At 41.8% G+C, this 27,244-nt stretch overlaps 2 protein-coding genes across 4 annotated transcripts; one reads left to right on the top strand and one right to left on the bottom strand.

Moving 5' to 3' along the window:
- LOC129825099 (protein ARV1-like) lies at positions 1 to 10,265 on the bottom strand. Of its 2 annotated transcripts, XM_055884879.1 has the most exons (5): positions 9,914 to 10,265; positions 9,437 to 9,556; positions 9,122 to 9,275; positions 8,673 to 8,894; positions 1 to 2,390 (listed from the first exon to the last, which is right to left on the bottom strand). In XM_055884879.1, exons 1-5 carry the CDS (start codon positions 10,004 to 10,006, stop codon positions 2,263 to 2,265), a joined length of 717 nt encoding a protein of 238 aa, XP_055740854.1. In that variant the 5' UTR covers positions 10,007 to 10,265; the 3' UTR covers positions 1 to 2,262. The 2 variants fall into 2 exon arrangements, with proteins under 2 accessions (XP_055740854.1, XP_055740855.1); XM_055884880.1 differs by lacking the exon at positions 9,437 to 9,556.
- On the top strand, positions 10,096 to 27,176 carry LOC129825098 (tetratricopeptide repeat protein 13-like). Of its 2 annotated transcripts, none has more exons than XM_055884878.1 (23): positions 10,096 to 10,359; positions 12,700 to 12,794; positions 12,899 to 12,974; positions 13,057 to 13,127; positions 14,046 to 14,111; positions 14,354 to 14,446; positions 14,778 to 14,894; positions 14,998 to 15,108; positions 15,222 to 15,304; positions 15,433 to 15,574; positions 16,381 to 16,555; positions 17,231 to 17,387; positions 17,588 to 17,718; positions 18,007 to 18,139; positions 18,304 to 18,396; positions 18,534 to 18,617; positions 20,084 to 20,168; positions 21,612 to 21,718; positions 23,112 to 23,247; positions 23,664 to 23,743; positions 23,909 to 23,987; positions 24,149 to 24,228; positions 26,009 to 27,176. In XM_055884878.1, the coding sequence occupies exons 1-23, from the start codon at positions 10,194 to 10,196 to the stop codon at positions 26,121 to 26,123; spliced, it is 2,475 nt and encodes an 824-aa protein (XP_055740853.1). In that variant the 5' UTR covers positions 10,096 to 10,193; the 3' UTR covers positions 26,124 to 27,176. The 2 variants fall into 2 exon arrangements, with proteins under 2 accessions (XP_055740853.1, XP_055740851.1); XM_055884876.1 differs by having other exon boundaries at positions 10,097 to 10,359; positions 21,609 to 21,718.
- The last annotated feature ends 68 nt before the right edge of the window (positions 27,177 to 27,244 follow it).

The raw sequence follows: 27,244 nt of genomic DNA, 5'->3' as shown, positions 1-27,244 counted from the left end.
TGCGTTATCAAAAATATACTTTTATTCACACTGACTTAAGGCTCTGTCTGCATACAACAACAGCATTTCCAGTGGACAGATTTGTGTGCTTTATACAGTTAAGAAATACTAACAAAGCAGCTGGCTTTGGTCAGGAAATATGCAGACTGATATCTGGCTATGCACTACATAACCGATTAGAAGGTCTCAAGGGGCCTTAGCACATAAAGCCAGCCTCTGTGAGCATGTGTGTCAAATGCTTATCATTCCACGGTTCCTAGTCTTAATCATATAGGCTTGATCACCAAGAGAGTATTGCTCTTTTTTACAGCTTAAATTCAAAACAATTTAAGACAATACATGTGATTACTGTAAAGCCCATCAATGCAAGTTCTTTCTGTAACACACACCTGTTCCATATCAAAGTATGTTTTGTTTATACACAGCTTGTGGTTTTTGGCATTGCATGGAATTAAGAATACATTCACTATGTGCTACCTTGCTTTCTATAATGGTAGGTATTTTTCACATATAGCCTCAGGAATGTCCCGTGTCCTCAGTAACTCCAATCCCAACAGAGAGGTTGTTGTCAGGTCCACAGTGTCAGTATTTGCCTAGAAGTGTTTGGACAGTGACACAGTTTTGTTGTTTTGGCTCTGTACTCCAGCACTTTGGATTTGAAATGATACATTGACTATGAGGTTAAAGTGCAGTTTAGGCTATCAGTTTTTTTTATTTGATTATTATAAATGTTTTGGGTGAACCGTTTAGAAATTACACCACTTTTTGTACATAGTCCCTCCCTTTTAGGGAACCAATGTATTTGGACAAATTCACTTATATGTGTATCAGCAGTTTAGTATTTGGTACAATATTCCTAGCACTGAATGACTAACTACATCTAGCTTGTGACTCTACAAACTTGTTGGATGCATTTGCAGTTTGTTTTGGTTGTGCTTCAATAGAAATGAATGGTAAACAATGTATTGTGTCATTTTGGAGTCATTATTATTGTTTCTAAACACTTCTACATTGATGTGGATGCTACCATGATTACAGATAATCCTGAATGAATCGTAAATAATGATTATTGAGAAAGTTAGAGGCATAAATATCATACCCCCCCAAAAAATGCTAACCTGCCCTGTTATTGTAATGGTCAGAGGTTAGCATGTCTTGGGGGGTATGATATTTGTTCTTCTGTAACTCTCATTCATCATTATTTACGATTAATTACAATGAAGATTTCCATAATCATGGTAGCATCCACATTAATGTAGAACTGTTCCGAAACATATTATATTCTTATTTACAATAAAAGTGACTCCAAAATGACACAATACGTTATTTACCATTCATTTCTATTAGGTACAAAATAATCTGAAACACAACCAAAACAAACTGCAAATGTATCCAACAAGTTGGTAGAGTCACAAGCTTGATGTAGTCATTTCATGCTAGGAATATGGGAACAACTACTAAAGTTTTGAATACCTTAATACACATAAGTGAATTTGTCCAAATACTTTTGGTTTCCTAAAATGGGGGCACAATGTACAAAAAGTTATGCAATTTCTGAACGGTTCAACTGATATGAATGAATATGGCCTCAAATTAAAGCCGACAGTCTTAACTTTAAAGGCCCAATGCAACTATTTTTTATAACAAGATCAAATAATTTCTGGGTAACAATTAGGTACCTTACTATATTAGTTTTCCATCAAAATGAACAAAAATAGTTTTTTTTTAGCAAACAAATATTTATCAAGCAGGAATTTTGCTAGAACTATCTGGGAGTGGTCTGAGTAGGGAAGAGAAAACTGAAAACTAGCTGTTATTGGCAGATATGTTTGGAATTCTTTGTTGTTGGTTTATTAACCAATTACCACCTGCTGATGTCACCAGGCAAGCCAAAGCTCCCGCTCATGCAAACCTGCTGATTTAGAAGGTCATGTGCAGATTTTTATTTTCAACCAGAAACAAATCAGGAAATAACACTGATAACATTGTTTACATTATTACAGTGTCAGTTTCATCAGCTGTTGTACAATATGAAGAAAAAAATCATTTTTCACTGCACTGGGCCTTTAACATCAGTCATTGTATAATTTAAAATCCAAAGTGTTGTAAAAAAAAACTGTCACTGCCCAAATACTTTTGGAAATCACTGTATATCACTAGGCACACTCCACACAGCACTGCCAGTTTCTCCTCACCACTCTGGTCCAGGGTATAATAGGTGCCATTGTAACAGTGTGTTCTTCAGGACTGGCCTGAAACAGGTCACTGGAACGGCAGGAAGTCCTGTATGCTCCATGGAAGCGTCTGCAACGCCTGGGCTACGCACGTTTCTAACAGCAGACCCACACACACAGCCATCAGGGAGAGCCTTCTGCTGCAGTTTAGAATGACTGGAAAAGAGAGGAGAGAAAATGATCACATTTTGCAAGAACACAAACATGACAATATGCAGGAAAAGTACTTCTTCTGAACATCTTTGAAATCATGGTAAACTCCTACTTGCTGTAGAATAGAAAAACATTTATAAGAATGAGATTAAAGCCCTATTCGCACGGGACTAGTATTACTAGAGAACATTGATTATATAATTATTACCCCAGAATGTCCGTTATTCGAGAGGACGATTCGGACGGGATTAGTTCTTTCAAAACTGCAGCCTGTAATTCTACATTTTTTTCAATATATTGACAGTTATGATGGAAAGCTGGAGTTTTTTTCCTAGGTGTGAAGATATTTCAATAGGTCCAGGCCATAACAGGGCTACACTGATAGAGCTTGGTTCCCGAGTTTCTAAACCATACCAGCCATCATTGGTATAGTGTCGCCATAATATTTGAATTGAGGAAGTGTGATCATAATCATTCGGATATTTTAGCGATCCGCAGTAGATGTCCAAAATGCCCCCAGCCTTCAGACGCGAGCTAAACAGTGCACATGCACTTGAGATGCGTTTTATGGATGAAAAAGTAAATTTATAATTTCAAAAAGTTTAGGTCAGTTGTATGCTGCATTGCCATCTATTAACAGCAAGGGTTACATTTAATAGGCACAATATTTTTTAACTGATGCATTTGGTAGTATTCAATTCATGCGCCCAAAACATCGGAAAGTATTCAGACCCGTTGACTTCTTCCACATTTTGTTGTTACAGCCTTAAATCTAAAATGGATTTAATAAATTAAAAAAATCCTCAGCAATCTACACACAATACCCCATAACGACAAAGCAAAAACAGGTTTATAGACATTTTTGCTAATTTATTACAAATAAAAAACAGAAATACCTTATTTACACAAGTATTCAGACCCTTTGCTATGATTTTATTTTAAATTGTATTTTTGTTTATTTATTTATCTAGGCAAGCCAGTTAAGAACAAATTCTTATTTACAATGACGGCCTACGCCGGCCAAACCCTAACGACGCTGGGACAATTGTGCGCCGCCCTATGGGACTCCCAATCACGGCCGGTTGTGATACAGCCTGGAATCGAACCAGGGTCTGCAGTGATGCCTCTAGCACTGAGATGCAGTGCCTTAGACCGCTGCGCCACTCGGGAGCTATGAGACTCGAAATTGAGCTTAGGTGCATCCTATTTCCATTGATCATTGTTGAGATGTTTCTACAACTTTATTGGAGTCCACCTGTGGTAAATTCAATAGATTGGACATGACTTGGAAAGGCACACACATATAAAAAGGTCCCACAGTTGATAGGGCATGTCAGAGCAAAAACCAAGCCATGAGGTCGAAGGAATTGTCCGTAGAGCTCAGACAGGATTGTGTCGAGGCACAGATCATTCTTAAATGGAAGAAGTTTGGAACCACGAAAACTCTTTCTGGAGCTGGCCACTCAGCCAAACTGAGCAATCGGTCAATCTAACAGAGCTCTAGAGTTTCTCGGTGGAGATGGGAAAACCTTCCAGAAGGACAACCATTTCTGCAGCACTCCACCATTCAGACCTTTATGGTAGAGTGGCCAGATGGAAGCCACTCCTCAGTAAAAGGCATGGCAGCCTGCTTGGAGTTTGCCAAAAGGCATCTAAAGACTTTCAGACCTTGAGAAACATAATTCTCTGGTCTGATGAAACCAAGATTGAACTCTTTGGCCTGAATACCAAGGGTCACGTCTGGAGGAAACCTGGCACCATCCCTACGGTGAAGCATGGGTGGCAGCATCATGCTGTGGGAATGTTTTTCAGCGGCAGGGACTGGGAGACTAGTCAGGATCGAGGGGAAGATGAATGGAGCAAAGTACAGAGAAATCATTGATGAAGAGAGCTCTGGAGCGCTCAGGACCTCAGACTGGGGCGAAGGTTCACCTTCCAACAGGACATCAACCCTAAGCACACATCCAAGACAACACAGGAGTGACTTCGGGACAAGTCTCCGAATGTCCTTGAATGGCCCAGCCAAAGCCCGGACTTGAACACAATCGAACATCTTTGGAGAGACCTGAAAATAGCTGTGCCGCAACGCTCCCTATCCAAACTGATAGAGCGTGAGAGAATCTGCAGAGAAGAAATGGGAGAAACTCCCCAAATACAGGTGTGCCAAGCTTGTAGCGTCATACCCAAGAAGTCAAGGCTGTAATAACTGCCAAAGGTGCTTCAACAAAGTACTGAGTAAAGAGTCTGAATAGTTATGTAAATGTGATATTACAATTTATTTTTCATAAATTAGCAATAATTTATAAAAACATGTTTTTGCTTGTCATTGGGGTATTGTGTGTAGATTGATGATGAGGGAAAAAAACAATTGAATCAATTTTAGAAAAAGGCTGTAACCTAACAAAATGTGGAAAAAGTCAAGGGGTCTGAATACTTTCTGAAGGCACTGTACATAAAAGCATTCACTGTGAAAGTTGATACATGTAAGCCGTTCATATATAAACTATGTGCAGCACTTTGTTCAATTTATCGAATCAGTTATTGTTTTCTTGCTCAAACTGTGAGCAACACCCGTCAAACTCAGACATTACTCTCAAAACACAGGAATGTCTATTCACAAGGGACTAGTATTATCAAAGGACTTTAGAGTTTGCCAAAAAAATAGTAGGTTATTCTGGCTGGAATTGTTACTCTCCTGCCATCCCAAAATTACTGACATGGCAGATTTGGACGGGACTAAAATGACAGACGTGGTGTTCTGTGCTCGTGCACACAATTACATTACCCAATGTCCCCCAGTAAAACGAATCCCATACAAATAGGGTTTAATGATTAAATCAACTTATCAAATCCATTGCAGAAATACTTCCATTTAATCATTATTGTCAGGAAACTGAATAACCCATCAGTGCAATAAACAGATACAAAAATCCAATAGGCCATTATCCTGTGAAATGTGACAAATCACAGCGGCACACAGAGACAAATGCTTGCCTTGCACGGCTGATTGTTTAACAACAAAAAAAAAGCATAATGCAAGAGTAAGCCAGTTAATTAATGGATTAGCTTTGGACAGTTTTGGAACTATTTATAAACTGCCTATTTTAGTAACTCTATGGAACAACTGTATTCATGTTCTAACATAGATTCAAGCTAGGAGTAAGAGCTGCCATCTGCTGGTGCACACTAGTGCTCCTAGCCTCCCAATCAATACCCTGTGAGCTGTCCATTTACCCTTTAATTGAAAATGTGATATCTATGGTGATTTATGTACACGATATATACAAAAGTATATGGACACCCCTTCAAATTAGTGGATTTGACTATTTCAGCCACACCCGTTTCTGATAGGTGTATAAAATTGAGCACATGGCCATGCTATCTCTATAGACAAACATTGGCAGTAGAATGGCCTTACTGAGGAGATCAGTGACTTTCAACGTGGCACCGTCATAGGACGCCACCTTTCCAACAAGTTCGTTCGTCAAATTTCTGCCCTGCTAGAGCTGCCCCAGTCAACTGTACGTGCTGTTATTGTGAAGTGGAAACGTCTAGGAGCAACAACGGCTCAACCACGAAGTGGTAGGCCTCACAGAACAAGATTGCTGAGTGCTGAAGCGCGTAAAATCTTTGTCCTCAGTTGCAACACTCACTACCGAGTTCCAAACTGCCTCTGGAAGCAATGTCAGCACAAGAACTGTTCATGGGGGGGATTCATGGAATGGGTTTCCATGGCCGACAAGCCTAAAATCACCATGCAGAATGCCAAGCGTCGGCTGGAGTGGTGTAAAGCTCGCTGCCATTGGACTCTGGAGCAGTGGAAACGCGTTCTCTGGAGTGATGAATCACGCTTCACCATCTGGCAGTCCGACGGATGAATCTGGGTTTGTCAGATGCCAGGAGAACGCTACCTGCCCCAATGCATAGTGCCAACTGTACAGTTTGGTGGAGGAGGAATAATGGTCTGGGGCTGTTTTTCATGGTTCGGGCCCTTTAGTTCCAGTGAAGGGAAATCTTAACGCTACAGCATATAATGACATTCTAGACGATTCTGTGCTTCCAACTTTTTATTTTATTTATTTTTTATTTAACCTTTATTTAACCAGGTAGGCAAATTGAGAACACGTTCTCATTTACAATTGCGACCTGGCCAAGATAAAGCAAAGCAGTTCGACACATACAACAACACATAGTTACACATGGAGTAAAAACAAACATATAGTCAATAATACAGTGAAAAAAAAATAAAAAAATAAGTCTATATACAATGTGAGCAAGTGAGGTGAGATAAGGGAGGTGAAGGCAAACAGATATATGTATAAATAAATAAAAATATAAAAAGGCCATGGAGGCGAAGTGAGTACAACACAGCAAGTAAAATAAAAACTAAAAAAAAAACACTGGAATGGTTGGTTTGCATTGGAAGAAAGTGCAAAGTAGAGACAGAAATAATGGGGTGCAAAGGAGCAAAATAAATTAATAAATAAATACAGTAGGTAAAGAGGTAGTTGTTTGGGCTAAATTGTAGATGGGTTATGTACAGGTGCAGTAATCTATGAGCTGCTCTGACAGCTGGTGCTTAAAGCTAGTGAGGGAGATAGGTGTTTCCAGTTTCAGAGATTTTTGTAGTTCGTTCCAGTCATTGGCAGCAGAGAACTGGAAGGAGAGGCGTCCAAAGGAAGAATTGGTTTTGGGGGTGACTAGAGAGATATACCTGCTGGAGCGCGTGCTACGGGTAGGTGCTGCTATGGTGACCAGCGAGCTGAGATAAGGGGGGACTTTACCTAGCAGGGTCTTGTAGATGACCTGGAACCAATGGGTTTGGCGACGAGTATGAAGCGAGGGCCAGCCAACGAGAGTGTACAGGTCGCAGTGGTGGGTAGTATATGGGGCTTTGGTGACAAAACGGATGGCACTGTGATAGACTGCATCCAATTTATTGAGTAGGGTTTTGGAGGCTATTTTGTAAATGACATCACCGAAGTCGAGGATTGGTAGGATGGTCAGTTTTACAAGGGTATGTTTGGCAGCATGAGTAAAGGATGCTTTGTTGCGGAATAGGATGCCAATTCTAGATTTGACTTTGGATTGGAGATGTTTGATGTGGGTCTGGAAGGAGAGTTTACAGTCTAACCAGACACCTAGGTATTTGTAGTTGTCCACATATTCTAAGTCAGAGCCGTCCAAAGTAGTGATGTTGGACAGGCGGGCAGGAGCAGGCAGCGATCGGTTGAAGAGCATGCATTTGGTTTTACTTGTATTTAAGAGCAGTTGGAGGCCACGGAAGGAGAGTTGTATGGCATTGAAGCTCGCCTGGAGGGTTGTTAACACAGTGTCAAAAGAAGGGCCAGAAGTATACAGAATAGTGTCGTCTGCGTAGAGGTGGATCAGAGAATCACCAGCAGCAAAAGCGACATCATTGATGTAAACAGAGAAGAGAGTCGGTCCAAGAATTGAACCCTGTGGCACCCCCATAGAGACTGCCAGAGGCCCGGACAACAGACCCTCCGATTTGACACACTGAACTCTATCAGAGAAGTAGTTGGTGAACCAGGCGAGGCAATCATTAGAGAAACCAAGGCTGTCGAGTCTGCCAATGAGGATGTGGTGATTGACAGAGTCAAAAGCCTTGGCCAGGTCAATGAATACGGCTGCACAGTATTGTTTCCTATCGATGGCGGTTACGATATCGTTTATGACCTTGAGCGTGGCAACTTTGTGGCAACAGTTTGGGTAAGGCCCTTTCCTGTTACAGCATGATAATTCCCCCGTGTACAAAGCGAGGACCATAGAGAAATGGTTTGACAATATCGGTGTGGAAGAACTTGACTGATCTGCACAGAGTCCTGACCTCAACCCCATCAAACACCTTTGGGATTAATTGGAACGCCAACTGCGAGCCAGGCCAAATCTCCCAGCATCAGTGCCCGACCTCACTAATGCTCTTGTGGCTGAATGGAAGCAAGTCCCTGCAGACAATATTCACACATCTAGTGGAAAGCCTTCCCAGAAAATAGGAGGCTGTTATAGCAGCAAAAGGGGGGACCAACTCCATATTAATGCCCATGATATTGGAATGAGATGTTCGACGAGCAGGTGTCCACATACTTTTGGTTATGTCGTGTATGAAATAGGTTATATTCTAGTATCAATAATGAGAAATTAGAACTTTTCAACCAATTTTCCCTCCAAATCCCTCGCTGAATTGTCAAGAACAGAAATGGAGCTAAATGTGAGTGACTAATGGGAGCATTGCAACACTGATGGAGGAATTGTTTAATGTACCTCTTATGGCTTGAGAGTTGGACGTGAGCACAAACAGCTTGATGAGGCTGAAGCAGAGTGGGGAGTAGTCATGCTCCCATATGACTGCAGGGATGAGCAGGACTTTGCCATAGCTGGACAGCAGGAGGGCTTTCAGCAGTAAGCTCAGTTCAAAGTCAAAGCCAAGCAACCACTGCACCAGCCACAGGAAGGACAGCACTCCGACAGAGAACGCACCCAATTCTGTGGACAAATGAACATGAAATCAGCAGCAACCATCAGAAGGCTGTCATTTGTATGGAATGAATGTGTAAAGAAAGCAGGATTTGTCACTTCCCCTACACTTGGAAACATTGTTATAACATTGCTATTAACATTGTCATATGCATGTTTGCTAATAAAATGCATGAGTTGTAGTAATAATAATAATAATAATGTAGCTGTTCTTTTTCTATGCTTTATATACCCACCAAGAGCTGCCACCCCAAACATGCCATAGAAATCCCATTCCTTGGTGTATCTAATGATGTCTGCAGGGTCATTGCTCTGTTCAGATCCCTGAAGTTGTGACCACCTCAGGTAGGCCTCACACAGCAGGCAAAACACACACAGCTTCCAGTGAATCTGTGGAAGAAACCATCAACAAGACATGGCATCATTTCTTGAGTCTCTGTCTGCAGAGTAAATGCAAATGCAATGCAATGTAGATGAAGCTGCATACATTGTCTAAACTGCACTGTACTCTGACTCTAGTGAATAGCTTTTCAGTGTCTTACTGTACTTACGTTCAATGTAGTGTTGAACAGAATGTGTCTGAATGCTTGAGTTTTGCATAAAATGGCATCAATCAGAATAATGACTGGATCATATTCAATATACTTGTCTACAGGCTTTTGGCAGGATCCCTGAAAGAAATAGACAGACCACAAGCACTGACTTGCCTCGTTAAATAAAGGTTAAATTAAACATTTAAAAAGCATTTCTCCATCTTTTATGGCTAAACTAGATAGCTAGCTTACTGTTTTCTCTGTTATAAGGGTAGAGACCCAACCACTAACACTTACTCTATATACATTTCTGTTAGCTATCCATCATCAGGCATCATAACTTGAATAGAAACAGAGCAGAGAAACCCAGCTAGCTAAGTTACACAGCTGGCAGTCACAGGTCCCTTTGGATAATTTCTAGCTAAGCTTAGCATCACAAGTTAGCTAGCTAATATCTTCACCAATAAATCAACATGAGCCAGCTAGTCAACTCACACATATGGTTATCTTCAAGATCCCATTTTTGTAATCTCTGTGAAGCTCGTGCGCGTCCTTATTGCATTCAACACATGTAAACCGCTTTGCCATTCTGTTTTATGTTGGTAACGATATAGAAACCGGCTTGAAAAACCTGACTTCCTGGATTTGTGCGTGATTGGTTGGGAGTTGTAGTCGTTTGCATTTTGACTGGTAGTTCAGTTCACGATGGGGAGTAGGAACACGGGAACTACATTACCAAAGCTCCAGCGCTCCTCACCTACACATCAAACACAACATGGCACCTGCTGGTAGTGTTGTTGTGGTAGCTCTCTCACTTCTGTACTTATCCCGTGCTATATTTTCCACGGAATACCTCTCTACACTCACTTTCTTCAATAGCGAACTGCACAAACATGGTTGCAGCTCTCCGTCAGAGTGGGAGGAATACACAACGGATTGCGGTAAGCGGTCTTTTAACACAGTTTTGCCACGTCCTCGTAACTCGCTGTGTAGGCAGCTAGCTAAACTAACCAAACCTATTCTTCCGCACCCGTTGACAGGAAGTTACATAGTAAGCGAGAGAGCACTCGTTCTCTCGTAGAGGTTAGGATTTGATTGTAAAGGTCAGGGTGGAATCAGAGACCCCGCAACTAATCTTTCAAGACTAACAGAAAGTACTTCGACAAGGTCCCCAGTTTCCCCGAATAATGCAGTGCTATGATATCCTTATGTATCTAAGTTTTTAACACGATGCCAGCAAGTACACGCCTTTCCTGAGCGTGAACGTAACCCAGAGCGCACCTCAAAGCTCGCGCTGACTCATTCATTGTCTCGCTGGAACAGGTTATGTATTGGAATGTGCATTGAAGCGAAAGAAAATCTAATTGATTTGCAAATGAATAAAAAAACATCCAGCTGAATGAATGAATGAGATCATCCTATGGGTTTCCCACTGAAGTGTCACAACTTGTTAAGGCTTTTATGACTCAAATCAACAATACAGGATTAGTATTTGATGAGCAGTCCCTTCATTGCAGGTAGAAGCCTTGAATCCTGCCAATGTTTGATCCTTATACACCCAGGGCCAGTTTTTTGGGTACACCACCCTGTTCACAAAAATGGTTCGCTCCTACAGTGTCACGTGGCCATGGCTTGCTATATAAAGCAGGCATCGAGGCATTGAGTTACTGTTTGATTCAACGTTAGACTGGGCAGAACGAGTGACCTAAGTGACTTTGAGTATGGTATGATCGTCGGTGCCCTGGTTCCAGTATCTCAGAAACGGACGACACACATGACAGTGTCTAGAGTTTACCGAAAATGGTGCGACAAACAAAAAACATTCAGCTGGTGGCAGTCATGTGGGTGAAAACGGCTCGTTGAAGGAGAATGGCCAAGAATGGAGCAAGCTAACAGGCGGGCCACAAACAGGCAAATAACAGTACGACAGTGGTGTGAAAATCGGCATCTCGGAACGCACAACTCGTTGGTCCTTGTCACGTTTGGGCTATTGCAGCAGACGACCCCACCGGGTTCCACTCCTATCAGCTAAAAACAAGAAGAAGCAGCTCCGGGGCGATCACCAACATTGGACAAATGAGGAATGGAAAAATATATGCTCTGGTCTGACGAATCACGGTTCTTGTTGCGTCATGCCGATGGAGTCAGGATTTGGCCTAAGCAGCATGAGTCCATGGCCCCATTCTGCCTGGTGTCAACGGTACAGGCTAGTGCTGGTGGTGTAATTGTGTGGGGAATGTTTCCTGGCAAACGTTAGGTCGCTTGATACCAATTGAGCAACATTTCCATGCAGTCTGTTTTAGAGGCAAAAGGGGCTCCGACCCACTCCATCAGTGCTCAGACTGTCCGCAATAGGCTGAGAGAGGCTTGACTGGGGGCTTGTAGGCCTGTTGTAAAGGCAGGTTCTCACCAGACATCACTGGCAATGCAACGTGAATACGACTATCACCCCTGGTGAGACAAAACCACGACTCGTCAGTGAAGAGCACTTTTTGCCAGTCCTGTCTGGTTCAACGACGGTGGGTTTGTTCCCATAGGCGACGTTGTTGCCGGTGATGTCTGGTGAGGACCTGCCTTACAAGAGGCCTACAAGCCCTCAGTCCAGCCTCTCAACCTATTGCGGACAGTCTGAGCACTGATGGAGGAATTGTGCGTTCTTGGTGTAACTCGGGCAGTTATTGTTGCCATCATGTATATGTCCCGCAGATGTGATGTTCAGATGTACCGATCCTGTGCAGGGGTTATTACACGTGGTCTGCCACTGCGAAGACGATCAGCTGTCCGTCCTGTCTCCCTGTAGCTCTGTCTTAGGTGTCTCACAGTACGGACATTGCAATTTATTGCCCTGGCCACATCTGCAGTCCTCATGCCTCCTTGCAGCATTCCTAAGGCACGTTCACGCAGATGAGCAGGGACCCTGGGCATCTTTCTTTTGGTGTTTTCAGAGTCCGTAGAAAGGCCTCTTTAGTGTCCTAAGTTTTCTTAACTGTGACCTTAATTGCCAACCGTCTGTAAGCTGTTAGTGTCTTAACAACTGTTCCACAGGTACATGTTCATTAATTGTTTATCGTTCATTGAACAAGCATACGAAACAGTGTTTAAACCCTTTACAATAAAGATCTGTGAAGTTATTTGGATTTTTACGAGTTATCTTTGAAAGATAGGGTCTTGAAAAAGGGACGTTCCCTTTTTTTCTGAGTTTGTGTGTGTGTGTCACCATAATGACCAAGTTGGCAGCAGTCTAGGTGCTTTGTTGTCTGATGCTGTATATTTCCCTACAGAGTCCTTTATTCTACAGTTGGAGGACCCAGACTGTGAGGAAGGAAGCAACCCACCATGCGAGTCTGTCTTCTCTCTCAACGCAGAGAAAATCCTGGTGAGATTCACCAAATTCACTGAGATCTCAGTGCTTTTGCTTGGGCATTTCTGTTTGACTGACTCATTGTAGTGGAGTAACTACCGTTGTCTTCATTCAAACAGAGACAAGCCAAGTTGTTCATAGAGCAGAAGCGATTCCCTTTTGCAGTGGACAACCACAACACAAATGAGGAGCTTGGTAAGAAGTTATTCCTGAAAGAGTTTGGTTTGTGGAGTGTTAGCTATACATTGCTTGACTCTCATTATTCATTTCATTGCAGCTATAGGATATGTTCTTATTGGCAATGGCCTGTACGATGAAGCCATCAAACACTTCTCCTTGTTACTACAGGTTAGTTAACATTCATAGATGCATGAATTACAACACTCATCTTTATACATGTCTTGGTCTGGCCTTCTTGACAGTTTGAATAATGCATATTTTTTGTTTAGATAAATATATTAATAGTAGAGAGACAGACGTACAGACTTCATCGTCGATTTGTCTCCGTTCGTCACACTCAAACTCTGACAGCACTGGCGAGATTTTGACTAAACTTGGGTGAATGATGTGTCTTGCCGTAGAGATCCTGCATTTACTAAATTACACTGATTGGCCATATGGTGGCGCTATAACAAGCAATTGAAAATGCAAACTTTGAAAGGTCACGCCCCTCACCCCGTTTCAGCTAAAGTCATGAAATTCAGTACGTAGGTCCCTCTCCTCACAAGGAACAAATGCGCCTCAGGGACCCCTAAGTCCCGCCATGATGGCTCTTCCACCATTTTGAATTTTTTAAACACTTAAAACGGTACTCTCCTAGCAAAGAATGACCAGTCCGCACGAAACTTATGTGGCATCAAGGACAAAGGTCTCTCAATGCAATATTTTCCAGACTAGTACCTAAAATAACATTGACCAATGAACATTCACATGGGTGTGGTCTGGCACATAAATGCATATAAATCAGTCACAGATAATCATACTGTAACAACATTTGGTACACATGTTGCAAACACTGTCAAGACACAACATATGCAAGAACATTCATATCGACGAGAACATTCATGGCGCTATAACGGGCACATGTTTTGTTACTGTCAGTGTAGTCTGCTTTGAATTGTTGCCACTAATTGCATCATTCGTGGGGGACGACATGTTTACTGTTGCCTTGTTTACGTTACAATACTTCCCCTCATTTCTCCCTGCTTTGAATATGTTGTGTGGTTTGCAATGGAGGACATATCAGTGTGTGTTGTCCTCTTCTAGGGGGATCCAGAGGTAGTCAGTGCCATCTACGGGAGAGGGATAGCATACGGGAAAAAGAGTCTGCAGGTAAGTGATCACAGCGGCATGATACTAGTTCACAGAATGTTGATACCAGCAGTTTTATTCACAGCAAATGTTTTCAGTATGACACATCATAAATAAAAATATAATCTGCAATGCTCAGCAGTTAGCATATGTGCTTGTCAGTGGATGTGATTGATGAAGGCTGCGAGTGGCCTTTTTTATTTTTTTTAGTCCTGGTGTCCAATAGGGGTCACACTGTCTCTTCTTTTCTCCTTCTATGGAAGGACATCAAGAATGCAGACTTGGCGCTGTTCGAGTTGAGCCGAGTCATCACTCTGGAGCCCAACCGCCCTGAGGTATACGAACAGCGGGCAGAGGTGAGGATAATGCTAGGCCTGTTAATGCTTCATGGGTTAACCCACTGTTTGTGTTATACCTGTTAGGGTATTGGTTTTCATTGGTGTTTGCTATCATGCTTGAATTGCATGTCTGTTTTAAAATGGAGCAAGTTTCTGTGTCACCCCATGCAAAATGGTTACAAATGAGTGAGGGCGGTATTATTCTCAAGCAGGCTTTAAAAAAAAAAATCTTACACGGGAGGCAACTACTGTTGTATTAATGCTATGCCTTGAAGTAGTCTAGTTACTAGACCATTAGACCATTTGGATTTAATGTGTGTCAAGTTTTACTTGAATAATATACTTGCAGATCCTTTCTCCGCTTGGGAGGATCAGTGAGGCTCTGAGTGATCTCTCCAAAGCCATCCAGCTCCAGCCCTCCGCCCGCCTCTACAGACACAGAGGAACTCTGCTCTTTATCGCCGAGGTCAGACTGACAAACCATGATCTGTATATGGGGCCTCTGATTGCTGGTGTTGATATATAAAGTTTCCATAGTTGGTTTTCTGATTTTGTTTTTCCCCGAATAGGATTATGTGGCAGCTATGGAGGATTTTCAACAGTCTTTGGATCTGAAGAAAAACCAGCCCATTGCCATGCTATACAAAGGTCTAACATTCTTCCACAGAGGAATGCTAAAGGTATAGACATTTTTGTAGAAAACCATAGTTGCTCAACTTTGAGTACTGCCAGTGTAACCCGTTTTTGGTTAAATCACTGCATGTTTACGACACAATCTTGTCCCCCCATTCAGGAAGCCATTGAAACATTCAAGGAGGCCCTGAAATTAAAATCTGACTTCATAGATGCGTACAAAAGTCTCGGACAGGCCTACAGGTACATTGGGGAGGCTCTATGACCTGCTTTGGTTTCAACCTGGTCTGTTCACATCGTGGTCAAGAAAAGGACAGGGCCTTAGTACTCATGGGCCACTGCAGTGAGTGATCCCTGTGTCCTGTCTGTAGGGAGCTTGGAGACTTTGAGGCAGCTATGGAGAGCTTCCAGAAAGCCCTGATGCTCAACCAGAACCACATCCAGTCTCTGCAGCTGAGAGGCATGATGCTCTACCACCACGGCAGTCTCCAGGAGGCAGTCGGCAACTTCAAGGTAATGGCCGTGTCACACAGCTTCTTTCTCCGGACACGATATCAGTCTACCAATTACAGTACAGCTGAACTAGTTATTCTGCGTCTACCCTCTTATGATAATAGACTGCTTTACTGTGCACTGTATGTGCAATAGTACTGGCTAGGATGGGGCTGGCCTGCCATTCAAATGATTCTCATTTGGATCAGTTTTTCTAAGCATGCTGTCTAGAGAGAACCCCCTCGGATCAATACTTGTCCCACTCCCTTTATAACATCAATCCAGCCGTTACAAGCGTTTCTGCTAATGCTTTGTTTTCACTGTGGCATCAGGCGGTTGATGGCATCGCAGTCTAACGAGCAGCAGTGCCGTGCCCCTGATCAGACTCGTGTCACGTAGGCCACACTTTGACTGTCGTCATCATTCCATATCCTCTCTCTGTCCCCAAGATAGCATTTGGCAGTGTAAACGCCCTGCCTATTTGCATACTGTCCCATCAGCAGCCCCGCTGTGGCGACTCAGTAGGCCTCACGCGTTACTATGATGGTTACTGTTACCTCCCCCAACACATCACCTTACATGACCGTGTCATGTGCTTCCCAGGCTGCCTGTGGAGAATGGGTTTTGGTGGGGTCATGACTCACCGTGCTAGAGCTGTTAGCCTCAGGCCGTTCACACAGTCAACACCGAAAGGTTAAGTGACTGCAGTGACATCCACTTTGAGTCAGAGTTATGCATGTGTAAATTTGAGGTTACCTCCCTCCGTTTTTTACTTCTTACACCTATGTGTGTCATTGGACTTCACACTTCCGTGTTGTGTTTTTCAGAGGTGTCTACAGTTGGAGCCCTACAACGAGGTATGTCAGTACATGAAGGGTCTGAGCCACGTGTCCATGGGGCAGTTCTATGAAGGAATCAAGGCTCAGACTAAAGTCATGTTGAATGACCCTCTGCTGGGCCAGAAGGCAAGCTCGGAATATCTCAAAGTGAAATACCTCCGAGGTGAGCGTAGCATTAGGGACCTTAGCTGACTAAACTCCACAGTGAAGGAAGTTTCTGATGAACCAACGGAGTGGAGAAGAGACCAGGCTTTCTGGAATTCAGCTCAGCTAAAATCAATTCACCTAAGGTCAATTCTTAAAAAAAAAAAAATGAAATTCTTACTATGTACCTATGTTTGTCCTCTGTAGTTGCGTGCCTTTCTTTGCTGAAATTCATACTTTTTCTGTAAACGTTAATAAAATACAACCACCGACTGTTTCCTTGTTGAGATTCAATGGCCGTATTTGCGCTGAGTTGCCATTTTAGAGCAACAGCAATGAGCAAACAGTCGGCGGGTGTATTTGATTGTTTATTGAAAAAGTGTGGATTTCAGCAAACCAAAGAAAGGCACGCAACTACGGAGGACAAACATGGGTACAAGGTAAGCATTTCATAATTGAAATGTAAGTATTGACCTTGAGTGAGTCGATGTAGTCTAAGCTGAATTCCACAAAGCGTGGTCTCTGCTCCACTCCATTGGTGGAGTTCATCAGAAACTTCCTTCACCGAGGAGTGTAGTCAGCTATAGTGACCTCCGAACAAAAATTTCAACCTGAAGCGGAATGTTGTGTCTTTGATCATTTCTTGCCTATGGAGATATGGTTAGAATTTTCCTCATGTCATTTCCCCCCACAGAATACTCTCGCTACTTGCACTCACATCTCGACAAACCTGTGGCAGAATATAATGTTGATCAGGATCTTCCAGGAAACTTCAAAAACCACTGGGCAAAACACCTTCCTTTCCTTATAGAGGACTATGAGGAGCAGCCAGGACTGCAGCCTCATATTAAGTGAGTTTAAAGGGATAGAACCTGCTGCTGACTGAACATAGTTCAGTATTTTCTGTCAGGTATAATAGTAGTATAGGCTAACTGATGGGTAATGGAGCAGGCTCATTTACAGTAGATGACTTTGACCTACTGAGTGTTTGTGCTATTCAACCCATTTGTAACCTGCCCAACTGATCTTGTTTTGTGCCTTGCCGTTGTAGGGATGTTCTACCTCAGAACTTTGAAAGCTACAACACTGAAGTTCAGAAGCTCATTTGTGCTGCTGATCACCTTGGTGCCCTTATGCAATACGACACACCAGGATTTCTTCCCAATCGCAGAATACACAGAGGTGGGTGAGATACTGAGCCCATTTGAGTTCAGCCTCAAATCATTCTTGTCTGAAATCAGATGAAGTAATTCTGTCAGTTTCAATGTGACTATCAGCCCTGAACAACATGTCCTTTGTTAAAAACAATGTGCATGATGGAACTCATTTCAAGATAACAAACTATTGTACATGTTGGTCTTTCTCGAATACATATTGTCTCACCCCATCCTATGGCTTTAATCCAGTAGCTCCATAACAGTATATTTCTAAGTTCTGAAATTGAATGTGTGCTGTGTTTTAACTCAATAGCCATGGGCCTAGCAACCCTGGAGGTCATGCAGGCTATGCAGCGCACCTGGAGCAATTCAAAGGTGCGAGTCAACGGCAAAACCAGGCAGATGCAGTGGAGAGACATGTTCGATATTGCCGTCAAATGGAGGAGGTGAGGCTTGGGTGTGATTGTTTTATAGTCACTTTTTTAAACAAAATGTTATTACCACAATGGGCATCTGCAGTATCAATCACCACCCTGTCTACTGTTTCTGTATTGTCAGTCTGAGGTTTGGTACATGTTTCAAGTCGTGGTGGTATTCTGTCCCTGTGAAGGATCGCTGATCCAGACCAGCCTGTTCTGTGGCTGGACCAGATGCCTGCCAGAAGTCTCAGCCGAGGGTTCAATAACCATATCAACCTCATCAGGTAACCTAAAGGAAAATGACATCAAATCGTCTCAAAGATAGTCGCTGTGTAAATCTGACACACAACTGTTGAGTCAAGTTGTATTTTTAGATAATCCTTTTGATTATGTTGTTTACCTGTTTTGTTTGTTTCCACAGAGGACAAATCATCAACATAAGATACTTGGCCTACTTTGACAACATACTCAATTTCATCAAAGACAGAATATTGGTTTACCACAGGTGTGCCTTTTTAAAGAAAATACAGATTGTTTATTAGAGAAATATTTTCTACATGGTGATATACAGTGCATTCGGAAAGTATTCAGACCCCTTGACTTTTTCCACATTTAGTTACGTTACAGCCTTATTCTGAAATTGATTAAATTGTTTTCCTCATCAATCTACACACAAAACCCCATAATGACAAAGCAAATGTATACAAAATAAACGTATACAGACCCTTTACTCAGTACTTTATTGAAGCACCTTTGCCAGCGATTAGAGCCGCAAGTCTTCTTTGGTATGACACTGCAAGCTTGGAACACCTGTATTTGGGTGGTTTCTCCCATTATTCTCTGCAGATCCTCTCAAGCTCTGTCAGGTTGGATGGAGAGCGTTGCTGCACAGATATTTTCATGTATCTCCAGAGATGATCGATTGGGTTCAAGTCCGGGCTCTGGCTGGGCCTCAAGGACATTCAGAGACTTGTCCCGAAGCCACTCCTGCTTTGTCTTGGCTGTGTGCTTGGGGTTCGCAGGGATGGTGCCAGGTTTCCTCCAGACGTGACGCTTGGCATTCAGGCCAAAGAGTTTAATCTTGTTTTCATCAGACCAGAGAATCTTGTTTCTCATGGTCTGAAAGTTCTTTAGTTGCCTTTTGGCAAACTCCCAGCGGGAGTCCCAAACTCCTTTTACTGAGGTGTGGCTTCCGTCTGGCCACTCTACTATTAAGGCCTGATTGGTGTAGTGCCGCAGAGATGGTTGTCCTTCTGGAAGGATCACCCATCTCCACAAAGGAACTCTGGAGCTCTGTCAGAGTGACCATCAGGTTCTTGGTCACCTCCCTGCCCAAGGCCCTTCTCCCCTGATTGCTCAGTTTGGCCAGGTGCCAGCTCTAGGAAGAGTCTTGGTGGTTACAAACGTAATCTATTTAAGAATGATGGAGGCCACTTTGTTCTTGGGGACCTTCAATGCTGCAGAAATAGTTTGGTACTCATCCCCAGATCTGTGCATCGACACAATCCTGTCTCGGTGCACTACAGTCAATTCTTTGGCCTTGTGGCTTGGTTTTTGCAATGACATGCGCTGTCAACTGTGGGACCTTAAGCAGACAGGTGTGTGCCTTTCCAAATCGTGTCCAATCAATTGAATTTACGACAGGTGGACTCCAGTCAAGTTGTAGAAACATCTCAAGGATGATCAATGGCAGCAGGATGCACCTGAACTCAATTTTGAGTCTCATAGCAAAGGGTCTGAATACTTATGTAAATAAGGTATTTGTTCTTTTTTTAAAATTTTATACATTTGCAAACATTTCGAAACCTGTTTTTCGCTTTGTCATTATGGGGTATTGTGTGTAGATTTATGGGGGGGAATAATATAATCCATTTTAGAATACGGCTGTAACTTAATTAACAAAATGTGGAGAAAGGGTCTGAATACTTTCCAAATGCACTGTATGTTGACTTACTGATGCATTGTCCTCAGGGCATACAACCCAAGAGGCCTACTGGAAGTCATACAAGCACTGGAAAATGTGAACACGGTGGAAGACCTTATCCCCATAATGAAGGTAATAAGAACACAGGGTTAGGGAGGTTTAGGAAACCCTCCGGACCCGTCGATAATACCCGTCAGTGGCCCGCTCGGGCTAGTGATTTTTGTTGTTGTAATAATGCTATTTTTAATCTAGGCTATATAATTGATTCAAACAACTAAATTCCCGAAGCTGTTTGTTGATTATTTACCACATGCGCTTGCACACGCACAGCCTATATAATTTGTCAAACAGATGGTTGTTTGGTGGAGCAGCTCACCAAAGACCGACAGTGATACAGTAGGGGTAGGAAAGATGTTCCAAGTTATGATATCTAGCTCACCAGTAAACGCTAAGGCAAGATTTTTGAAGTTCAAAGTCTTGGTTGAATATTTGCGACGCACAATGCAGGCATCATTGAATATCCGACCATAAAAATCAGACATTTCCTCAAGGCTATTTGGACCTTTAAAAGTCCTTGATGTTATTGCCAATTTAGAGGTTCTGCTGCTCCAATAGCAATATACTTATTCCGTGATTTCATTTTTGATCGGTTTTTAAGAGAGATGTTGCCCGTTTCAATTTACGGGTGTTGCGCTAGTCTGTTGCCTTTAGTTAAGGTAAAGCCAAGCATTATGAGCAAGAGAGACAATGTCAAATGTTGGCTACAACTTGGTTTTCCATACAAAGGGTACTCGTTTTTATTTCGCTTTCTCGTTTTAAAACATGATACAATAACCCCTCAACTCTTCTCAAATGGCGAGACCAAGTAAAGCTACCACATGGACAGACTTTATTAGTGTGTTTGTGTCAGGATAATTTATTGGGGCATGCTGTATTTAGTCAGTCAATGCCCACATTATTTTTACATATTTTAGAATGTAAACATAATGTGAATGTCAATGTATAATTCCATTGGGTAGGGATATTAAAAATGCATTATTCATCAAGTGGTAATGCATACTTTTTTTGTATAATGTGTTTTTTGTTGGGGGTGGGGCTGGGATCTAACAACAATGAAATGTAAAATGTAGGTCCTTGAATTTGGCTTGCCAGTATGAACTGTGTATACGGCTACTTGCTTAGCCTGCAAATTTAAATCTAAAATCACTTGCTATTGAAATTATGGGAGCATCATTCACTTTCCTGTCAGATCTTGACTCTGGACAGTATTTTCTTTCATTTGCGTCAGTAGTTTTCAGTTGGCGCTGTCCTGGTGAGCCACTGGCAAATTTACTTGAATGTCGAGCCCTGGAACAACACCCTGATAAGAAAATATTGACTCCTCAAATTAGTATGGTAGTGTTTTCGGTTTGAGGCCTGATGTATTCATGGGAATAGCAGCTAGGAACTACTGAGTGGTGTGTGTGTGTGTGATATCATGTACATCAGAGTTGAGATCTAGGTCAACTTGGCACGTGTTTCAACGCTGATAGAATGTCTGATTTGCTGCTGTTTTGCATTTCTATCCTGAAGCAGTTTAACAGTAAAACAAGAGATGGCTTCACAGTTAACTCCAAGGTGCCCAGTCTAAAAGACCCTGGCAAAGAATATGACGGCTTCACAATCACCATAACGGGAGACAGGTCAGTTTATTTGGTTCTAATATATGAGTAAAGAACTGAGCTCTTGACATTATAGTCTACCTCCATTAGTGGTTTACCTAAGATTTTCCAATCAAATGGAAATTTGAGAATTTTTCCCATCATGGTACATCATTTAATGTTCAAAAACGGCAGGGTTTGGTATTGCAACTTGGGTTAGTTGAAAGCAGTTAAATACATGTAACTGCCAACATAATGGAAACATTTGAGTAAATGAGGGATACAAAGTATATCGAAAGCCGGTGGTTCCACACAGCTGTGGTTCCTGAGTTAATTAAGCAATTAACATGATTAGGGTCATGTATAAAAATGCTTGTCAGGCCATTTATTTTGGCTACCATGACTATGCCCCCATAGGATGACAATGCCCCCATCCACAGGGCACGAGTGGTCGCTGAATGGTTAGACAAGCATGTAAATGATGGAAACCATAATCCATGGCCGTTTCAGTCACCAGATCTCAACCCAATTGAACACTAATGGGAGATTCTGGAGTGATGCCTGAGACTGCGTTTTCCACCACCATCAACAAAACACCAAATTATGGAATTCCTTGTGGAAGAACGGTGTCGCATCCTTCCAATAGAGTTCCAGACACTTGTAGAGTCTATGTTAAGGTGCTGTGAAGCTGTTCACCGGCTCGTGGTGGCCCAATGCCCTATGTAGACGCTTTGTTGGTGTTTCCTTTATTTTGGCAGTTACCTGTGCTTCAATTAATAACATTTTTGTTCATTTGAATTCACAGCTCAGATTTTTCTGTCAGGGAACTTTTAACAAATGTTCTAGGTCTGTTTGTTGACATTGCATTCCAGTTACATTATGTAGTAGAAACAACTAATCCTTTCCTTGCTAAAACCATGTTGAACAGGGAAATAAAATCTAACTTTCCCAAAAGCCCTGTGGGGGGGAAGAAGCAGACAATCAGTCCATTTGGGGTTGCAGAACAAAAACACAGAAACTGCAAGAGGCAAGAGCTGCAGTGAGAAACATATTGTATAGGATTCCTCAAGTGTGGAATATTATCCCAAAAATAAATGGTTGCGTTTGAGAAATGAAATATAAACAGCCTAGCCCCTACGGTGTAGGCCGTCATTGTAAATAAATATTTTTGTTCTTTACTGACTTGCCTATTTAAATCATTTGAACCGATATGAATTCTTTGTCATTCAGCTCAAACTTTCTAAGACATTTTGAAATGAAAGTCTTGAAATACTATGATTCAGCTTCTCCTCAGCTCTAACCCTGTAGCTTTCACTAAAGTGCACCTTGTTGTCTGTCCTTTGATGAATGTCGATGTACAGTACCACGGCGGTTGTACAGACCATGTTACACATCACAGTGTTTGTTCAGACGGTGTGTATTTGTGTGGCCTTAGAGTGGGCAACATGCTGTTCTCAGTGGAGACCCAGACCACAGAGGAGCGCACTCAGCAGTACCAGTCTGAGATTGAGTCCATCTACAAAGACCTGACTGCCAAGGGCAAGGCTCTCATGCTGTCCACTGAACTTGGGGTATGCTCTCTCTCTCGATCGCTTGTTTTCCATTCCCTCAGTTTTCTTTTGTCTGACTGTCAGTGTTGGCTTCCAGTTGTGAAATGAATTGCCATCTCAACAATTCGATCCATAATGTTGCTCTACTATCTGATGTAAATCCAAAATTGTCCTTTTTGTTGTGTTGATAGATTCACTCTCTACCACTGAAAAATTGGGAGCGGACAGTTTTGCATGAGGCTACCTAACCTGTTCATTATTCCGTTCCTTATTAAACTTAGATCCCTCCCAAGTTAAAATTCAGTTAACAAACTTCAGATATGACTTAATCATGACGGCCCACATACAGTATCAATATCAGTTTCCCATGGTTGTATAATGATATTACCTCTAAGTGGACCCTGTAGTATGAATTGTTTTTGTTTTCTCTCTTTCAGGATGCAGATGCAGTGTGTAATTTAATTCTCTCCCTGGTTTACTACTTCTGTAATCTTATGCCCCTCTCCAGAGGGTCTAGGTAAGGTGTTATCCAAGTCATATTTTCTGCTGTAACCATCAAGACATGATGTAACGACACAGTTTTCAGTTTGGTTCTCTCTGAATTGTAATTTTACTTTGAAAGGTTTTTTAGTTATGAAATCAGTCTAATTTCTCTATATTTTGTCCCCATTTCCCTTTACAGTGTTGTGGCATACTCTGTTGTCATGGGAGCACTGATGGCCAGTGGGAAGGAGGTGATAGGCAGAATTCCCAAAGGGAAGGTAATACTGCTGAATAGTTTTGCTCTATTTTACACAACGTCATTATAATAAATTACATTTTCAAGTGGTGGAAAATGGGTTATGTATACTATATGTAGTTATCAATGAGCCTGTTTTTAAGCATTTTCCTTGTTTTTTTTTTTTTTTTTTAATTCCTCCAGTTGGTTGATTTTGAAGCCATGACAACACACAGTCCTGACAGCTTTAGTAAAACAGCAAAAAACTGGATGAATTTAAAGAGGTGAGTAGCTCGGCATATCCACTTGCATCACCTTTAAACACATAAGTTGGTCAATTATTTATTTCTATGTGTATTGATAACCATATACAGTACCAGTCAAAAGTTTGGACACACTTACAATTTTTTTTTATTTTTACTATTGTCTACATTGTAGAATAATAGTGAAGACATCAAAACTATGAAATGGCATATATGGAATCATGTAGTCACCAAAAAGGTGTTAAACAAATCAAAATGTATGTTATATTTTAGATTCTTCAAAGTAGCCACCCTTTGCCTTGATGACAGCTTTGTACTCTCTTGGCATTCTCTCAACCAGTTTCATAAGGCATGCTTTTCCAACGGTCTTGAAGGAGTTCCCACATGTTGAGCACTTGTTGGCTGCTTTTCCTTCACTCCGCGGTCCAACTCATCCCAAACAATCTCAATTAGGTTGAGGTTGGGGGATTGTGGAGGCCAGGTCTTCTGGGGGCGGCAGGTAGCCTAGTGGTTAGAGCATTGGGCCAGTAACCGAAAGGTTGCTGGATCGAATCCCCGAGCTGCCAAGGTAAAAAAAAAATCTCTTCTGCTCCTGAACAAGGCAGTTAATCCATTGTTCCCCGGTAGGCCGTCATTGTAAATAGGAATTTGTTCTTAACTGACTTGCCTAGTTAAATAAAGGTTAAATAAAAAAAATCTGATGCAGCACTCCATCACTCTCCTTCTTGGTCAAATAGCCCTTACACAACCTGATGGGCTGGCGTATCGTTGTGGTTGCCATGCTGGTTAAGTGTGCCTTGAATTCGAAATAAATCACTGACAGTGTCACCAGCAAAGCACCATCACACCACCACCTCCATGCTTCACGGTGGGAACCGCACATGCGGTAATCATCCGTTCAGCTACTCTGCATCTCACAAAGACACAGCGGTTGGAACCAGAAATCTCATATTTGGACTCATCAGACCAAAGGGCAGATTTCCACCATTGCTTGTGTTTCTTGGCCCAAGCAAGTCTCCTCTTATTATTGGTGTCCTTTAGTAGTGTTTTTTTTTGCAGCAATTTGACCATGAATGTCTGATTCACACAGTCTCCTCAGTTGAGGACAGTTGATGTTGAGATGTGTCTGTTTCTTGAACTCTGTGACGCATTTATTTGAGCTGCAATTTCTGATGCTGGTAACTCTAATGAACTTATCCTCTGCAGCAGAGGTAACTCTGGGTCTTCCTTTCCTGTGGCGGTCCTCATGAGAGACAGTTTCATCATAGTGCTTCATGGTTTTTGCATCTGTACTTGAAAACTTTCAAAGTTCTTGAAATGTTCCGGATTGATTGACCTTCATGTCTTAACGTAATTTACTGTTCTCTTTGCTTATTTGAGCTGTTCTTGCCATAATATGGATTTGGTATTTTACCAAATAGGGCTTTCTTCTATATACCACCCCTACCTTGTCACAACACAACTGATTGGCTCAAACGCATTAAGAAGGAAATACATTTCACAAATGAACTTTTAACAAGGCACATCTGTTAATTTAAATGCATTCCTGCTAACTACCTCATGAAGCTGGTTGAGAAAATGCAAAGCTGTCAAGGCAAAGGATGGCTACTTTGAAGAATTTCAAATATATTTGGATTTTGCTTACTACATGATTCCATATGTGTTATTTCATAGTCTTCACTATTATTCTGCAATGTAGAAAATAGTAAAAATGAAGAAAAACACTGGAATGAGTAGGTGTGTCCAAACTTTTGACTGGTACTGTGTGTATATATTTATTTTTTTATATTTATTTTCTTAGCCTACCAGTGTGGTACCAGAGTCTTCCGTCAGTAGCAGGAACCTTCCCAACGACTAGAACCATGATTGAGGTCCTCAACACGGACTCCACATCGCACTGTCCAAAGAAGTCCTAACACCACTTCTTCTGATGAGAACAAGGGCCTGTCTGTCTGCTCATAGTCTCTGGCCAAGCTCAACCCCCAAAGCACAACGTCTGTCTAAACATGATTCAGAGCAACTACATGTTGTTCAGGTATGGCCCTATGTATGCAATACCAGCAAAATCCTAGTGTCTAGTATGTAAAAACTACGAAATGTAATTAATTACATTAATTTGAATGAGAGGTAATCTCTCGATCGTGATTGGCACAATTCTGTTTTTACCAACCCTCGCAGCTATTCAGTTTATAAGCAGAGAAAGATGTTAACTTAACTTCAGGGCTATGCAGTTCCACTTGGGATACTTGAACATTTAAAAAAGTGAAGCAATCTTTTTATTTAGTCTTGTTGATATTGGACAGTGTTACTCTGTGCCATTACCATTTTCTGGAATTGTTTTTAACTTGACCCAAAAAGGTCACGAGGAAGTGTTGGTTTCAGGTTGTGTCCAACTTGTTTTGGGAAAAGAACACATTGTGCCATGATATCATTCCTCTGGGTTCATTTTGAGACATCTGTGATTTTCATTGTTGCTTTTCTTTTTTCTGTAAAATGTTTGTAAATAATTTGACCATGGTCTTATAGACACAACATTAGAACAAACGTTCAGGGATACATTTTGGGGATTTTGTTCAATTGCTCTGAAGAACCTCATGTCAGGACAAGCTTTGGTTTTCAGTTTGTTCCCCACTTACCCTTTAACTGTTAATGACAGGATAGAATATGCATTGCCTGCATGGATCCTTATTGAATGAGCTCCAGAAGATCACATCCAACAACAGAGAACTGCTTAATTGACTTTTTTTGGCAGAACTACTGTTATAATGTTTCCATATCAATGATTGTGCTGAATTGCTGGGATTTTTACAATTTTATTTTAGCACTGGGTGAATTGGCTATGTTTATTAAAGCTCAAATGTGGATTTTTAAGCGAGCAATATGTCCCATCTTGAAGTTTTAAACTTGAAGGAATGACATCTGGAGATTTTGGGGAATTGGTATGTTCAATACAATTGGTTGACAAATGAGTGGTTTGTTTGTTTCTTAGTTCAAGTCAACCAGAGGTGATAATTATATGCTTATTTACAGTTATGCC

The sequence above is a fragment of the Salvelinus fontinalis genome, chromosome 27, assembly GCF_029448725.1.
Source record: "Salvelinus fontinalis isolate EN_2023a chromosome 27, ASM2944872v1, whole genome shotgun sequence".
NCBI classification, from domain to species: Eukaryota; Metazoa; Chordata; class Actinopteri; order Salmoniformes; family Salmonidae; genus Salvelinus; species Salvelinus fontinalis.
This window is presented reverse-complemented; position numbering and strand designations above follow the sequence as displayed.

Bases quoted from the DNA above. Each gene is read 5' to 3' on its own strand.
- LOC129825099 (XM_055884879.1), bottom strand. From the start codon at position 10,006: ATGGCAAAGCGGTTTACATGTGTTGAATGCAATAAGGACGCGCACGAG. The intron at 9,276-9,436 runs GTAAGTACAGTA...TTTCTTCCACAG, and splicing joins TGTTCAACACTACATTGAAC to ATTCACTGGAAGCTGTGTGT. The intron at 2,391-8,672 runs GTACATTAAACA...TCTCTTTTCCAG, and splicing joins CAACTCTCAAGCCATAAGAG to TCATTCTAAACTGCAGCAGA.
- LOC129825098 (XM_055884876.1), top strand. From the start codon at position 10,194: ATGGCACCTGCTGGTAGTGTTGTTGTGGTAGCTCTCTCACTTCTGTAC. The intron at 12,975-13,056 runs GTAAGAAGTTAT...ATTTCATTGCAG, and splicing joins CAACACAAATGAGGAGCTTG to CTATAGGATATGTTCTTATT. The intron at 15,575-16,380 runs GTAATGGCCGTG...TGTGTTTTTCAG, and splicing joins AGGCAGTCGGCAACTTCAAG to AGGTGTCTACAGTTGGAGCC.